General features: G+C 35.9%; 1 protein-coding gene across 5 annotated transcripts in view; it reads right to left on the reverse strand.

Moving 5' to 3' along the window:
• AHI1 (Abelson helper integration site 1) overlaps window positions 1-17,870 on the reverse strand; it is a 91,778-nt gene that overhangs the window by 58,660 nt on the left and 15,248 nt on the right. For all 5 annotated transcript variants that reach the window (XM_042888494.1, XM_042888488.1, XM_042888468.1 and 2 more), the window contains exons 8-17: window positions 17,659-17,754; window positions 15,593-15,778; window positions 14,869-15,024; window positions 12,899-13,031; window positions 12,437-12,560; window positions 10,088-10,317; window positions 7,897-8,000; window positions 7,266-7,384; window positions 4,397-4,527; window positions 2,731-2,871 (exon numbers count right to left, since the gene is read on the reverse strand). In XM_042888494.1, the coding sequence (XP_042744428.1) occupies window positions 2,731-2,871; window positions 4,397-4,527; window positions 7,266-7,384; window positions 7,897-8,000; window positions 10,088-10,317; window positions 12,437-12,560; window positions 12,899-13,031; window positions 14,869-15,024; window positions 15,593-15,778; window positions 17,659-17,754 (1,420 nt within the window). The remainder of the gene's footprint in view (window positions 1-2,730; window positions 2,872-4,396; window positions 4,528-7,265; window positions 7,385-7,896; window positions 8,001-10,087; window positions 10,318-12,436; window positions 12,561-12,898; window positions 13,032-14,868; window positions 15,025-15,592; window positions 15,779-17,658; window positions 17,755-17,870) is intronic.

Raw genomic sequence — 17,870 nt, forward strand, 5'->3', positions numbered from 1 at the left:
CCACCTTGACATTGACAAGGGGATTTTAAGTAATACAAAAGGTGCTCTGAAAATAATGCCTCCTATTCTATTATGCTGGACCAAGATATCAGAGGTGGATGTTGGTGGTACTGCAGTAGAAGCTGAACCTTCCTGCTAACATCCTGTTACATTTTGTTGCCATGTAACAGACAGAGGGGCAGTCTGACAAAATGGCACCTGACATGGAAGTGTATATAAAACAAAGCATGGAATGGAATTCCTCTGTGTAGAAAAAATGACACCCACTGACATTCATCAACCAATGGCCTCCTGACTTGCCTCAGAAATAGTGTAGCCAGCAGGAGCAGAGAGGTGATCATCCTCCTGTACTCAGCTTTGGTGAGGTTGCACCTCAAATACTATATTCAGTTTTCTGCCCCTCATTAAAGGAAAGACATCAAGGCCCTGGAGTGCATCCAGAGAAGGACAACTGTGCTGGTGAGAGCTCAGGAAACTAGGATTGTTCAGTCTGGAGAGGATGAGGCTCAGGGGTGGATTCTACAACTACCTGAAAGGAGGTTGTGGTGAAGTGTTGGCTTCCTCTTCACAATAACTAGCAATAGAACTAGAGGAAATGGCCTCAAGATACACTGGGGAGGTTCAGGTTGGACATTTAGAATCACAGAATCACCAAGGTTGGAAAAGAGCTCTAAGATCATGTAGTCCAACTTTCACTTACCACCAATACCTTTCCTAACATCCAACCTGAATTTCCCCAGCACAACTTGAAGCCATTAACTCTAGTCCTATTGCTATTAAAAAAAATTTCTTCTCCAAAAGAGCAGCCAGGTGCTGCAACAGGCTGCTCAGGGAGGTGGTTAAGTCACCATCCCAAGAGGTGTTCAAGAAATGCTTAGACGTGGAACTAAGTGATATGGCTCAATGAGGAAATAATGGTGGTAGGTGGATGACTGGAATGTAAGATCTACTTAGAGGTCTTTTCAAACCTTAGTGATTCTATGACACTTGCTGTATGCTTACAGAGACCAAAGAGCAGATGTGAGGTAGTGAGTGTTGCGTGCCAAATTCCAGGTGGCCAGACATTGTTGTTACACCAGAAGAATGTCTAGATCAGCTCATCTGTGTGAATTGACACATTACAACCAGGAAACTGCATATAGAACTGCAGATCAACTTCAACGCATTGGAAAGAATGGTGGTCATATTTGAATACTGCAAAGCTTATGCCACGTGGGCTCTACACATGATCACACAGGAAAAAAAAGATTTCCCTATGCAAGTTTGTCAGGAGCTATTGAACTAATACTAGGTGGAAGATGACAGTTTCCTGGATTGCATCATTACCAGTCAAGAGACACAGTGTCACCAGTCTAAGCAGGAGTCAAAACAGTTGTATACCAAGTAGTGACATGAATTCCACATTGAAGTAAAAGTTCAAGATACAGCCTTCAGCAGGTGAAGTGATGTGCATTGTCCTGTGGGATAGTAAAGGGGTAATCCTTTTCCTGTACCCAGACAAACCATGAACTCTGACAGCTACACTGAGATACTGACTAAACTGAATGTTCAAACTTAAGACAACCTTTCTCTTGCAACACAACAACAGGCCCCATACCCATCTGAAGAGCAAATTGCCAATCTTGGCAACTGCGGACTGTCTTACCACACTCACTGTATAGTCTGGATTCGGTGCATTCTGACTTCCATACGTTTGGATTGATGAAAGATGAACATGGGGCAACATTTTCCAAGCAACAGTGCAGTCACAGCACTTGTGAATCAATGGGTCACTTCCACTGGTGCAGATTTTCACAAGCACAGAACACTGGTGCTTGTTCATCAGTAATGAAAATGCATTGCTAATGCTGGTGACTAAGTTGAAAAATAAGTGTTCTGTAGCTGAGAATTTGCTCTATCAAATAGTGTTATTGTGCTCTTTGTACCTGTTGCAGTTTTCATGGAAATAAACAGGAGGCATTACTTTCAGAGTGATCAGTGTATTTGCACAATGCTGCCTAAACACCAAGAAGTGCTGTTAGAGAATCACACAATAACATATCATTGAAGTAGAAAGACCTCTGGTGTCTAATTCAATTTCCTGTTCCAGCTTAAGTCCAGTCATGTTTTGGTATCTCCCTGAATAAGGATATTTACTATCATCAATTGACCTTTTTTTTTTTTTTTTTCTTCAAAAGAAGTACAAACACTATGCAAATAACTACTGAAGTAAAGAAAAATGACAACCACAGAATCACAGAATTGTAGGGGTTGGAAGGGACCTCTAGAGATCATCGAGTCCAACCCCTTTGCCAAAGCAGGCTCCCTACAGCAGGTCGCACAGGTAGGCATCCAGGCAGGTCTTGAACATCTCCAGAGAAGGAGACTCCACCACCTCCCTGGGCAGCCTGTTCCAGTGCTCCGTCACCTCACTGTAAAGAAGTTCTTGCGCACATTTGTGTGGAACTTCCTGTGCTGCAGTTTCCAGCCGTTTCCCCTTGTCCTGTCTCCACTCACCACTGAAAAGAGTCCGGCCTCGCCATTCTGCCCCCCACACCTTAGACATTTATAGACCTGGATCAGGTCCCCTCTCAGTCTCCTTTTCTCAAGGCTGAACAGACCCAGTTCACTCAGCCTTTCTCCATAGGAGAGATGCTGCAGGCCCTTCACCATCTCAAAACTCCATATTCATATGGAATACACACCATATTCAAATTACATGCATACGTATAAAGAGAGTTTGTACTGTACCTTTATAATCATAAATATATACAAGTATTGGTTGGTTTTGACCAAAGGCACAAAATGACACCATATGTTCATGTGGATGAAAGGCAACGTCACGAAGTGGAGATGTGAAGGAAAGTTCAGAATATATTGCCACCTGATCTCCTGCAGAAGTGAAACAAAGTCATTGGTATCATGGAAATGTATCTGATACAGCAGAGTAACTGCAGTATTTTGCAGAGTGCCAAAACACTTAAAGACTTTGTTTACCTTTTTGAAGTAGGTAATGATTCTGAAGCTGTAAGCTAAATTATTCCTACACTATTAAAATAGAGTCAAACATTCAGCTGAACAACTAAAATGATATATTACTGTAGGATAGAAAAAAAATCAGGTACTTAGAGAGTATACTACTACTTGAATTGGTTAAGGCTCATATTTTTTAAATGTACTGGCCACTACTCTAAATAAACATTCTTCATATAATTTCCTTATTGAAAGGTATCACATGACTAAACAAACAAAAAGCACTGCAAGCTTTTGAGTTATTCAAGAAGTCAGAAAGGTTAGTGGTGTTGCAACAGCTACAGGAAACCCCAGAGGATGCATCAGGTTAGCTGAATTGTGCTGTTCTGTTAAGCAAGTTCTGGAAAGGTGGTGTTACATAGCACATGTAATGAAATAAAAGCTTGTGCTTTTATTTCACCACTGATATCTATCTTAGTTGTAGATGTAAACGTTATTAAAAAATGAAATAAAATTTGCGCTTCAGATGATCACACTGTGTACATTGTGTGTGAATATATACATGGTACATTAAGTAAGAAAGAGTGAAAGCTGAATGAAAATATATTAACACAGTCTCTCTCTCCCGTATCATATTTATCTACTTATATTAAGTTTTGAGACAAATCATGTAGTGGCATGGATGTGAGCTGATCAAGTTGGAAACATGGAAAGAAAACCAAAATGAAACTGTTGGCTAGCTACCAGTTTTAAATGACTTAGCATTTTTCCTTTTAAAAAATTCTTCACATCATAATCAAGGACAAGTTTTTGTCAAGAAAACTAGAGAGCGCTTGTTACCTACTGCTGGGTTGTTTTTTTTTTTCGCTATTACCTCATACAGTCAAGATTACAAAGTCTTTATCTTTTCTCATCTAGATATATTCCAGAAATATTTTGGTAGTAAAGTTATTTTAAAATTATTAAGTCTGAGGAATAATTTATGAATTTACTCCAAAGGCCTAACACACTCAGAATCTCAGATCAGCCCTGGGAAATGAGAAACGTGTTGTACAACAAAAGCCTAATCCCCAAATTAAAAAAGAAAAAGCACAACAACCACCCAAACACAAATCAAAACAATCAACAAAATAACTGATTTGACTTAAAACATTTTTGTGTATTTCAAGATGCTTATCTGCACACATGAGCTGTGGAACTGCAGCTCGGCTTAAGGTGCTCCACTCCTGCTGAATACCACAAATTCTATCTCTGCCTATTTGTTTCCTCTAAAGAATTAGATATTAGAAATTAATGACAACTACTGAAAAGATGGAGCTAAGGCTCCAAGATTTAAGAACATCTTACTGATGGTTTCACCTGATATCAAAAGCGTTTCAGTAAAGCTTAGAGAATCCTTTCCTCTCAATCTTGACAAATTCAGTTAAAATCGTAAGACAATTACCTGTCTCTGGATTCCACACATAAGCTTTTCCATCTTCGCTTCCAGAAAAAAGAAACGTACCACATGGTGTTAAAGTGCTGTGAATCTTCTCTCTGTAATTTGTAGCACCTATATACTTCTTTGTAGCCAAGCTGAAAATAAAGAATAGTCTGTAAATGTAGAAAATACTTCCATTTTAGACAACTTCTTGTCTCAGTTCCTTCCTGTATCTCAGAAAAATAAACAGTGATTCTCAAGTAAATATACAAGCACCCACTTCTTGCTGAGTGCAACTCTTACCCTTCATTTTCCCTACTTTTTTAATGAACTTGAAATTACACATGTATATTTTTATCTTTCATTAAAAAAAAAAAAAAAGTATATACTTAGATATAGAGAATAGATACAGATATAGGTATTCAAATTTTCTTGATTCAGGGCTTCAAAGCAAATGTGGAAATTAGTACTATTATTCCAAGCTCTGCCAAATATATTTTCATTATGCTTTTTGAGTTTAACTGCAACTCAGTAATGCGTAAATTTATCTAGCATCTCCCGTTACACTTTTCAAGCTATTATTTACTTCATTACAAAAGCAGCAGAAGAATCAACAAATTTTAGACAAACATCTTTTACTGTTGATGTTAATATTTTAATATCATTTTCCTATTTAAGAGTAGGAATCTTCATCACTGAGAAACTACTGGTCAGCATAGTCATAATGATCTAAAAATGAACTAGTTTGTTAAATAAGTTGTAAGCATCATGTAAGACAGAACTGGCAAGAGGATTTAAACCAGCAGCCCAGCTTGCAAGAGACCTCCAACATCACATACAGCTAGAAGAGGTATAGAAGTGCAAAGTGAAGAAAGAAATTATATTGTGATGCAGATTTTGAGGCAAGAAAAATAGTTATAGGCTAAAAACAGCCCTCAAAGAGGACAGTAATTTTTAAAAGGTTACTGCAGAAGCAATGGACATATGCTGGGAGAACTGCAATGTGATTTATATTACAAGACAGAGCATTACTTTTAACAATATTCTGAATAAATATATCTGAGATATGACTACGTTTGGCAATCTTTGGATGCTTTGAAGATCATATTGCAAGAACATATTTTCCCAAGCGAGAGTTTAGGTTGTGTGAACAGAAAGACAGTATCTCTGAGACGCTCTATATGATGTGAAACTAACCTGTATATGAAAGAAACCCTAATGTCCGAACCAAAATGCTGATCACATACCTGAGTGACAGGACAGCATTGTCGAAAAAGATAAAAATAAAAAAATTGAAAGAGGACGGTTCAGAACAACTAGCCGCCAAAGTGAATTGTGCTGATCTGTGACCTCCACCCCCTCTTTTCTCATGCACGGAATGAAGAGTTAATGATGACATGCAAACTTATCATTCCTGGGTATCTGACTCTGTGGTTTATTGATAGATTTAAGCCAGTGTAACTGGGCTGTGGTCAAAGCAGTAGTCCTGCTGCTAACCTCTCCACCCTTATTTTCCCAGGCTCTACCTCATTTCTCTAGTGTATTAGCAGCTATCAGATGAGTTAGATTAGATAACTGATTTAAATTAATATTAATCATTTGCTTTTGTAGGTTGATTTTCAGCTGGATCAGTTCACTGATCTGACTTACCCTGCAAAGATCTCTAGAGCTGATAAACAGAAAATACTAGGAATACATGGCTAAAGGTGTGCTGTATTCTACTGATAAGACGACTTAAAACAATTGTGCAATTGCATATCACATTAACTCCTTATAGAGATTAAATATGCATCTCCAATTTTCTCTCTGAAACTAAACTCTCTTCATGATTCTGAAATGGTTCTGATAGGACATCAACATCAACTTTAAAATAAAGGCTACAAGTTATTTCAGTTCATCTACGGATTTCAGGCTTTCATTGAGTTTAACCTTCTAGCACAGTCATTATAATTTACCATTTACAGTAACAAATAAAGAGTCACTTTTAGGACTAGAAAGCCTTCAGCTAGCTCAAACACACAATCCAATACATCCAGTAGTGAGATCTCTGGAGGAAGTAGGCCATTACAAGTTTCTCATGCTGCCACAAGCTGAAATATATGATATTCCATTTACAACCTAAGCTTTTTTTTTCTTCATACTTTGAATATGTACAAACACTAGACCATGCTGCTTACAGAAGTCACGGACTTTTATTCTTTGGAGACATTCAAAACACAATTGGACAATGCCCTGAGCAACCTACTCTTGTCCTTTGATTAGTGGGGTTGAGTTAGACACTCTTCAGGTCCCATCCAACCTCACTAACTCCAGTGATTTTGTCAACCTCATTTCTTGCAATCTATTAGTAGAGCATTACATTCACAACTATTAAAAGAAGAAAGTAATCAAGAATTAGGTTTAAAAAAATCTCACCACCTGCTCAAAACAACCATAATATGTACATAATTGCATTATACAATATATATGATGACAATCTTCATTATACTTTTCACATGAAAACACTTTTCCAGGCACTTCCCAATATGAAACTAAGAGAAATACATGAATGTTAAAATTTCAAAGTTACTCTCAGGCCTAGATTTCATTTCTAAAAGGGAATGCAATCTTCAGGAGATTAGAGTGTTATTTTTCATGTTGACTCTGGAGCTTAAGACATCTAGTAATTTTTAGCAATTTTATTCTAAAAGGCATACCCAACCTCACACAGAAGGCCTACAAAATACAACAGTGTTTTGAGACGATTTTCCAACACGAATATTTCTAACCTTTAATAATTAGGACATCTTTCTTCTTCACAATCATACATCTAGCAGTTTTATGGAATCTAATTTCTCCACTAGGAAAATTTTAAAATAAAAGTAACTATACAGTAATACCCAAATCTACTTACATTCTGAGATCAGTAATTCTCAGGGTACTGTCTTTGGCATGGATTAATAAACGTCTTCCATTTGGATGCACCTCCAAATGATTTATTGGAATTCCTTTAAGATCATTTTCTTTTATTTCCTACAGAAAGATGAGAAGAAGTTGTGTTTTAATACTCAAGTTTGTAAACATTATTATTCTTTTTTCTCTTCCATTGCTCTTTTCCTGCTCTCTTCACTCTATTCGGTTAAGGAAAATGTTTGATCCTAGATCCCTAAGCAATCAGCCTTTCGTAACCACAAGGCAGATTCTATTACGAGTGAGCTTCTGAAACACAGCTGATGACAGAAACACTGACTGAACACTAGGCCTCAAAGATATTAACAAAGGTGACTGTGCTGTTTTCTCTAGTGAATAAATCTAATGAATTCACATATATCTGTTAATATGACATTATTAAACCTCAAGCATTTTCATGTTTTATATGCCAAAATTAAACATGTGAAATAATTCAAAAATGCTGTCAATGAATCACAACATGATTTTGTATTGTTAACAAGTTATTTCCAGTTAAACAGTGAATTCTAATCAAGTGACTAGATTTGCAACACTTTACATAAAAATTACAATGCTAGTTTAAGAAACCTGTATACTTTATTAATTCTCCAGTGTTGAAACAGGCATTGAGAACTTCCTTTCACAGATGTATCCCAAACTATTATCAGTCCTGAACTATCTCCTGAGAACATGTGGAGCCCTGTGAAATAAAAATATCGTCTCAGAAAAGCATACAAAAGAACAAATAAAGACAAGGAGTTATGAACAAAAAGAAAGCTTCTATTATTTTCAGAAATAGGCAAAAACAAATTACTTCATGTTTTGCTATGACATAATCAGTACAAAATACATTTTGCTTATACTAGATTTAGCAAATAAGTTAGACACTAGGATGCTAAAAATTTTATTAAATTCATTCATTTTCTATTCATATGCTAAAAATGAACATTCATAGCTCAGTGAGTGTTACAGAGAATCATGAGTTGGAAGGAACATTTAAAGGTCACGTAGTCCAACCCTCCTCCAATGAACAAGGACACCTACAGCTAGATCAGGTTGCTTAGAGTCCCCTCCAGTCTGTCCCTGCATATCTTCAGGGACAGGTCACCTATATCTCTGGGCAACCAGCTCCAGTGCTTCACAACCCTTATAGTTAAAAAACAACAACAAAAAACAACACCTTTTTCCTTATATTCAGTCTCCATCTTCCCTCCTTCAGTTTGAAACCATTTCCTTTCACAAGGTTTGAAACCTTGTTCTTCCACCACAGATCCTGCTAAAGAGTCAGTCCGTTTTTTGCTTACAGCCTCCTTTCAGATACCAAAAGGTTGCTCTCAGGTCTCCTATGAGCCTTCTCCAATCTGAACAGCCCTAGCTCTCACAGCCTGTACTCATAGGAGAGGAGTTCCATCATTTGGATCATTTTTGTGGCCCTCCTCTGGACACGCTCCAACAGGTCCATGTCTCTCCAATAGTGAGGACTCCACATCTGGATGCAGTACTCCAGGTGAAGTCTCATCAAAACAGAGTAGAGGAGGAGGATCACCTCCCTCATCCTGATGGCCGCACTTTTTTTTTTTTTTTTTTTTTTTTTTAAATGCAGCCCAGGATACAGTTGGTTTCCAGGCTGAGAAGGTACACAGCTATTCAGTCTGACCACCTGCCAGCCACCAGTTCTCCTAAGTCTTCTTTTTCCACAGGGCTTTGCTCAATCCCTTAATTCCCCAGCTTTTATTGATAGTGAATGATAGTGATGACCATCTCATGCTTATCTATATATTCCCCAAGAGCAACTTGAACACGTTCCAATAGTTGATCTTAACTTAGGCACAAATTCTGCTTAGGAAAAACACAACATTTTCCTCTACTTAGAAACTATAACCAATAATATTTCCAAAAACGAATCACACAACTACTAAGGAAGTCACTAATACCCAAAGTAAAATACTTTCAAGTACATTATTCATTCACCTATTTTCAACTCTCCCCACCAACCAGAGAATTATGTTAGTGCACCAGTGACACTACCCACTTTCAGCTGTTAATCTACCAGTTAACATTCTTCACAACATTTGAACTAATCTCTGCCCTCTTATCTCACCACCTTTCCACTTCAGCTGAGCATTAAAATTCTCAGTCTTATTTCTGTTATTCTATTTTTTATTTGTTTCTAGTCGGCAACTTCAAACAACACGGAGCATCTGTCTTTGTTACTGTTCTGATCACGTAATCTTTTCAAGTGCTGAGAGTTCTTTCAATCTGGTTTCAAACTTCCTGCTTCTGCTCTTAAACGATTACGTAATTCTTCAATTCCTTATCCAAACATGCTTTTTTCCCCCTGTTTAACTCTTTACACTAGCTACCAGGCTTTCCACCTGCATATTTTTGCATTTGCATCCTCTGAATAGCAGTATCTGTACTTTATCTTCTGCTATTTTTTTGCTGCAATATATACAAAATATTAACCAGCAAATATTAGATAGTTACAGGGACAATACAAACTTAAATTGCTATCAAAATTTGTCCAGTCATCACTGCTGAGTGACTACATCTTTTCTATGCTTACCATTCCTGATTACCCTTCAATTACATCAGGAACTACATGTCCCTTTGTGCTTATCCAAAGTAGTTCCAAATAACACACAATACTAATATATTAATTACAAACAGAACTAAAATGATTTTATCATAGCATTTCACATTGCTTCTAGGAAATAAATCAAGTTGCACAAAACTGGTCTTCAGTTGAAGTAAGTAATATTTGAAGAAGTAATACCAGGTATATACCTTCAGTATCAAAACAAAGCGTGTTGATGAAACTTTTGTGACCATCAAGCTCTTGTAGCAGTTGCCCATGGATTTCTTTCACACTGGCATTCCATATTCTAATTACAGCATCATAACATCCTGTCACCACCAAAGAGTCAGAAACTGGGTGGTACTTAGCAGTGTAAACAAATGAAGGATGAGGGAAAACTTTCACTGCAGATGCAACTTGTGTTTCAATCTTCCACATTCTAAAAGGAAAAAATGTTAGGATATCTACTGAATAAAGCAATCATATACATGGGTAAAACTGATGCCTTTCTTTATGCTAGTGGTTCTAATGTCAAATGCTTGCAAACACTTAACAGCCATTTTTAATCATCCCAATTTGTTCCACATATAATCCTCTAATAAGCTATTTTCAAACAAGAATTAAGGTACATCTAATACCTCACATAATACTCTGTCTTCTAGGTAAATTCAGGAGTACTTAATTAATGGATATTTTGCACATTTTAAAATACACCAGGTATTTCATGGAATGGCTTGTTTTTTTTTCCTTTCTTCAGTTATAAACACATTATTAAAAGTGAGGTATCGTTACAAGAAAAACAAAATAGAAGTAAAAAAAGAATAAAAGCACAACTCACAAATGCGCATTCAGAACCAATAAAAAAAAATTAAAAACCCAGAAAATTTTAAAAGCAATTATCTACCATACAGTGGCAACCATGATCTCAAAGACATTTTCTTCAGATAAGTGCATAGTAAGAACCAAGTTTATTTCCTGTCCTTCACTATCCACAGCTGTAATATCAAGTTTTTCTTAAGAAGTGTTGTTTCATACTCATCTGTTGAGCCTTTTCCTAAGATGAACCCATAAATGCAATGGTACACGGACTATGAAATAGAGGCAGATAGCACACTGCAGAGAGCACACAGTTACAATGTGGAATCTAATTGTTTGAGTGCTTAGTTTGAGGTTTTGTTTCCAGTGAATGCTGAAGAATTCTAATATCACTCTGAGGTGAGCTCATTACAAAGTTACAGTCCCTAAGAGTACATCTATTAACTTGCAACTTAATGTACAAAGTCACAAACCTATCTTAGAATGGTTTTGCTCTAACAGCAGAAAAGCTTATTTATTGCTCAGAAATAATGAGATATTAAATCTTAGGTAGGCTCAAAGGCAGCAGTGCCAGTAGAAGACACTGTATAAAGAAGGATTAACTTCTGAGTTTTCCCTTCAGCCTTTTGTACAACTCTCTGAGTGATGATCCAGGTAATAAACTAATATGACTTTAAAAGAACAAACGTTCTTTCCCTGCTCATCCTTTAATTCTAATATGTTTCAAAAGTCAAGTAATTCCAACATTAAGGGAAAGAGAAGAAAATTCTTTCCTGAACTGAGTCACTTTGAAGGCAGTGGACAATAAACACAGGAAATAACTCATACTATGACTACGCACAGCACACAGAAAAGGAGGTAGATGGCTGCAGTTTCATCTTGCTGCCACAAATTCAAGAATTTAGGAACATTCATGGCATTCATACAAATAAATATAAACAACTGAAACTGACACCTCCTGTAATATAAAAAAACACCTTATTTTACCCCAGTCCAAATAAAATAAACAAAATATTCTCTTTATTCATACACAGAAAAAGATAGGGGGATAGCAAAAAAGCTCCACACATATCATTTAACAATTCTTCTGGTATTTTAATTATGCAACTCCCTGTAGCATTACTGAATTGCGTAACAGAAGCAACAGATAGGGATCTGAAGAACTTAAAAAAAAAAAAAAAAAAAAGCCTATGAAAACCTATGAAGTTGCTCATAACAAAATTGTGCAGTGTCATGGGCATATTTTCCTGTTTTCTACAGTTTTGAAAGTTTTGCTTCTAAACCTCAAACAGATTAGGATTTTAGCGTTAACACCGCATGGTAGTACACTTTTTAACTGTTACACATTCAGACATTGAAATAAGACAGTCCAATTCTAATTACGGTAATTTAAGTTGCAATATTTAGCTATATGTCCAGAAAAATCAAAATTTACATACGTGCAAAATGGCAGATTTAAACACATTTCACAAATTTTAGATTTTCTATTTCCTGCCTCAGGTACAAATTTGCAAGTTTAATGTAGAGTACACAATGTCAGTTTCTGCAAGGACAGAATATTCCAATTGCGTCAATGATTTCTTGAAACATAGAGCCTTTTTTATTCATTGGTTTGCTGGGCTTTACATTTAGATACTACTATTTTTTGTGAAAGTTTTACTCTCAAATATATACACACAAAATTGTGTCACTTTCTTTCATGCTGCTGAAGCTATCTACCAGAAGATTTCTATCATACGTACCTGACAGTACCATCAGAGGATGCAGTAAGAAGGTGTTGACTGTCCTTTGACCAACAAAGATCATACACTATGTTAAGGTGACCATAGAATTCTCTCAGGAACTGTCCAGAAGGAATTTCATACACTAATGAAAGTTTAAATAGAACAATAAACATTTTGAAAGCATTAACAATCAATTGTACACAAATAAACCAAAGATTAGTCTAACCTGAGGCTGAGTTTTTGCTAGTACAAGTTAGTTTATTTTCTTTACATTCTCATTTTCAGAAAACAGTAACAAACAGTTGCTAGATGTGCATGGACAGCAAGCATACACTTCCATCTAGTGGTTCACAGATGTCACAGATGTCTTAACCCTTCCTAACTCTTCAGATACTGGGCCCAATAGGTTTTAAATTATTAAAACCACAGTTATGATAAAGTACATTAGTTATAGAAAAATACTCCACAGTTTTAACTTACAAGCAATGGGATAGCCATTCTTTCCTGCACATGCTGCTGCCAGGGTTCTTCCATCGTGAGAGAAACGAATACAGAAACAGCCCATATCTCCACCTCGCAGTGAAAACAGATGTTTGTTTGGAATGCGACAAGCCTAGCTTTTCAGACAAGAATTGGGATTACAGAGTTATAAATATTGACTGAACAACACTCAAAACACTTTCTCAGCTCTTGTCTTGCATAAGTTTTCAAAAACTACTAATATTTGAAGGGAATTCAAAAGAAAAAAAAAAAAAATCAACCTCATAAACAGAGAGAGTTCTGTGTAACTTCCACCACATTTAGCTTGTCTAACAGAAATGAATATACAACTGACAAGTCTTTAAAACTCAAGAAAAACTAAAAAGAAAACGTCCTTCATTTTAAGATACACTTAGCTATGACTATCCTTCATATTATATGCTATGGAGTTAGCAACTCAAGTTTCATTAAGTAGTCTAAGTAAAACTTTCAGTAATTTAATAGCTGCAGTGTGAACTCAGAAAACTAACTACAGGCACACAAAAGTTTGGTCTGCCAAATCACCTTCAGCATTCCTCATCGGTATTGTAATTCCCTATTATTAATATTTTTCCAATGTTTAACTGTCAAAAAGTTATATAGGTATTAGTGTTTTATCATCTCTTAAAACACCTCTTCTTTTATCCATGGGCTTTTTCCTCAAAACTAAATTCAAAACTTAAGAGAAACTAAACAAACCAGAATAGTCATTTGACTATTTAACCTAAATTTGATTTATTTTTCAGAATGACAAATGAACAGATTTCTATGCACTTAAAATATACAAATATTCTTATGATCTGCTTATGAAATAATTTAGTATATGTTCTTCACTTAAGAATACAAGTAAATGCATCTTGGTAAAAACTATATATGTGAGGAGGTGTATTTTTTCTTTTTAACCTCTCTTTAAATTAAAAGATTACAACGTTGAATCAATTTCAGCTTCAAAAAAACCCACACATTTTACTTATACTTCATATAGCTTGAGTTCATATAAAAATATTTCATAGGAAACTCAGTTCACAATAGAGCATTTTGGAAAAATATCATCTATCTATATTTATGGAGACAGATAAGAATAAATTATCTTTAAAATATATTTTTAAAATAATTTTTCTGTATACAAAGAAAATAACAACCTTGAGTGATTATTGGTTTTTTTGTTTGTTTTTTTTTTGTTTTTTTTTGTTTGTTTGTTTTTGTTTTTTAAGAAAAACATTGGCTTTAGTATTCTTCAGAGCAACATCCTCCTAACATTACAAAAATGTTTTCAGTGGACATCATATCACAAAACAGATCACTGTTGGTAACAAAGGTTTAGTTAAGAATAAAAGAGCTGTCAATTTTATTTTTATTGCAAACTAATACCCTTAGGATTTTTCTTTCACTTCTCTTTGAATAAACACTTACTTGCAGAATGGCAATTTTTGGAAAATTAACATTAACATGAATAAACATTTCAGGGAACCTGCCATTTGTAGCAAGAAAATCTGCACTGTGGAACAGTCTTACCTATTCTTTAGGATTATAATTAGCAAACATTACTAGGAAATAAAGGTTTAGATATGTTGAAGTGTTCTCCTTGAAAGTAGGTGTACAATTTAGCTTAAGCTTGAGAACTGTCTTCCTAACTTACTTACTTTCCTTACTTAATTACCTGAATAGCCTTTCAGATTCCTAGAGAATTCTGAAACTTGAATTCTGAATACTTGACTCTTTTGGGAAAAACAGTTGGATGAACTACATTGGTTGGAAGCTGTGCCTTCTCTGCTACCTCAGAGAGATCTTTGCGTTTTGTGCTTTTAGTAGTGTTGTTTTGTTCTTTCTCATGTTTTAATGCCTCATAACGCATCATACACATAAAGCTATTAAGAGGTAGTAAAACTTTAAATTATGTTTTACTTCAAAAGGAAAATAAGACACCTCACCTGTCCAGGAAGCCTTGACCACTTCAGCTGCTCTTTTTTCTCCTCTAGAGAACTGACTTCACATGATCTTTTAGATCCCTCCCCACGGAGCTCACACAGTGTTGCACTACTTTGTTCCTGTTGAACAGCCACCATAGAATGGAAAGAAGGGGCAACCTTAAGGCAAAAAAAATTAATTATTAGGGAAAAAGTTCATAAAATAAACAGTATCTTATCTGAAAAGATTCGGAAGTACTTTTAACTTCAAGTGGGTTGTTTTTTTTACAGATGAAAAAACGAAGAGACTGGAAAGAATCTCATACATGAGATTCAAATATTAGGAAATTTATTTAAAGCAATTCATAAGTAAGTGACTTACTGTTCCTCTCACAGAATTTACACATTTGCATGAGTCCAGTGACTAAAAAAAGCATTCCTCCTAATGAGAAGGAATATCTGTTTTCCAGAAAATACCCTGAATTTTCTGTCAATGGCAGAATATGCAATGCTACAAGTGGGAGAAAGCATCTATTTTTCCAAAGATAGCCACAAAGCACTGAGTTTGGAACAAATATCTTAAGATGCAAAGTTGTATTATAGCTAGTTATGTACTATTTTACATTCTACACACAAGGCTAGCATTTATGTACATGTACGCATATGAGACACACACTGAAGCTATTTACACAGATTATTCTGTAGGAGCCTAGTACCAGTAAATTTTTTTATATAAAATTTAACTTACATGATCTGGCAGTTTTATGCCTCTTACAGTAACATATAAAGTTGATGGGTAACGACTTCTAGGACATTTTGCCCACCAGTCATAAACTTCAACAACGTCTGAATGTGACCTGGTCTTTGAAGGTGGGTAATACAATTGCAGACGGAGTCTTCCATCAACATTTAGAACTCCATTTGCACCAACAAGCTGTAAATGCGATTAAAAAGAGAAGTGTGTAATGCTGTAATGTGATTGAAAACACAGCAGTGACAGTGGGGTAGAAGGGTCTAGGCTGCAGCAAGCGAGGATAAGCCCAAGCACAGTAGGCATAGATGCAGAAACAATGGCAAAAAAAATAAAAGTAAAAATGCTGTTCACCATTAGAAAGCCTTAGGCAACCAGGAATTCCAGCAAGATACCCCTACCTCCACTGCCAACCCTTAAAAGACACCTGGGAGGGAGTGAATCCTGGCTCCACCCCTTCTAGTCACTCAGGTGCATTGCATACACCTGAGCTCCCCTAGGTTGGCACTACCTTCCCACCAGGTGCTCAATCACTGGTTCAGGCCGTGACTTAACATTTCCACTACAAATGTTTAAACAAAACTAATAAAAATCTTTCATTATTTCTAATATTACAAATAAACATAGCATAAATTCTGAAATCCACTTTCCTCTGGGGAAGATTATTATTCCTAAAAGTGGTAATGAAATAGTTAAATACCTTAATCATGAAATCACAAAGACTAACACTTAGACAGTGGTCTAGTTCTTGAAGTATATTTCACATGCACAGCAATGATATTCTGCAGATGGGAAGACCTCTGCAGCCTCATTTATTTTTTTTTTTTTTTAAATAACCATTTGCTGGAATCACCGAAATCCTTAATGACTGTGAATCCATAAAAAATCTCTTCCAAATCTGCCTCCTCATCCACACTCGGGTTGTTAGAGTTAGGGTAGAATGGTTAAGTTACAGTTGGACTTGATAATTTTAAAAGTCTTTTCCAACCAGGGCAATTCCGTGATTCTATGATAACTTTGATTTCTAGAGCTCAGGGCATTACTAAGACTGACTCAGAGCAGAAGATATAACAAAAATTTTCACACTTCAGAGGACATTGATGTAAATAGAGTTAGAAAAGTAAATTGCTATTCCTCTCTGAACATTAAGTCATACTGTCAGAACAAGTCAGAAGTTAACACTTATGCTTTTCATTCTGTGTACCTACTGCCATTAACATTTATCTAGACACTTCTATACTCGTAGACAGATGAAAGGATAATGCAGACAGATGCAACAGTAATGAAGAACAGGTCAGTTTTATTTATATTTATGAGCTTGAAGTCCATCCTTCCTTTCATTCAGGAGCACAGCTCTAGCTGTATGCACACCAAGACAGGGGATTCTGATTCCTGTAGAATCATCTTGGGATAAGATAAGAATCATTACAGAATGATCAGGAGGTCCCTGTGCTTTCCCGTAAGCTTGCAGTCCATTTATCTTCTCCTGTATGTCTCATGTTATGGACTGCTTCACGGCTGTCAAAATTTATCATCCACAGAGGTAGTTAAAAACGAACAACCCTGAAGCAGGCTAAAACATATAATAATCTTGTTAGATCTTAAAAGCCCAAACGAAGACACTTGAGTTTCCCCTAAATAGAGTTAAAAAAGCACGACATGCAGGCTCTATCTCACTGCTGCAGCATCTCAAGCTCCGCAATTAAAAATGGCAGTCATTTTATTATCAGGCTAGGGAGTCTTTCTGAAAACTGGTCAACTGAAAATAGCAAGTTCCTACTTTCCCTGTCCAAGATACTCTCTTACTCTTGATGAGCAAATAAAATGTGGAAATTATTCCACATTCTATATTCTCTTGAAAAAATAGTTATTCTTTACTGAATTTCCTCTGGACTTGATCTAGAGAAGAGAGAAGGAAGGATGTGAACAGGCAGGAAAGGATTTGTTTTTCATCACCACTGCCTGGAAATATGCAAAAGTATTTCACCACTTACTAGTAGTTATTTTATATAATTTAATTAAAAAGGTTTCTAATATTTTCTTCTTTTAAAAATTCACAATACCTTTAGAAATGCCCAGCAGATTTTTCGGAAACCACAGTCCTGAATTTGTGCATCAGAGTTGACTCTCACTTCATCCATACTTAGAAAATCAAGGATCTGCAAGCATTAGTAGGAATATAACTGTACTTTTAGTGAATATATACTTTACAGCAATAAAAAATACCACTAAAAATGCACTAGATGTGATTGATTTATTACAGATTTCAGTTTTA

This window comes from Lagopus leucura, unplaced genomic scaffold, assembly GCF_019238085.1.
Source record: "Lagopus leucura isolate 7727_CA_CO unplaced genomic scaffold, USGS_WTPT01 Super-Scaffold_73, whole genome shotgun sequence".
NCBI lineage: Eukaryota > Metazoa > Chordata > Aves > Galliformes > Phasianidae > Lagopus > Lagopus leucura.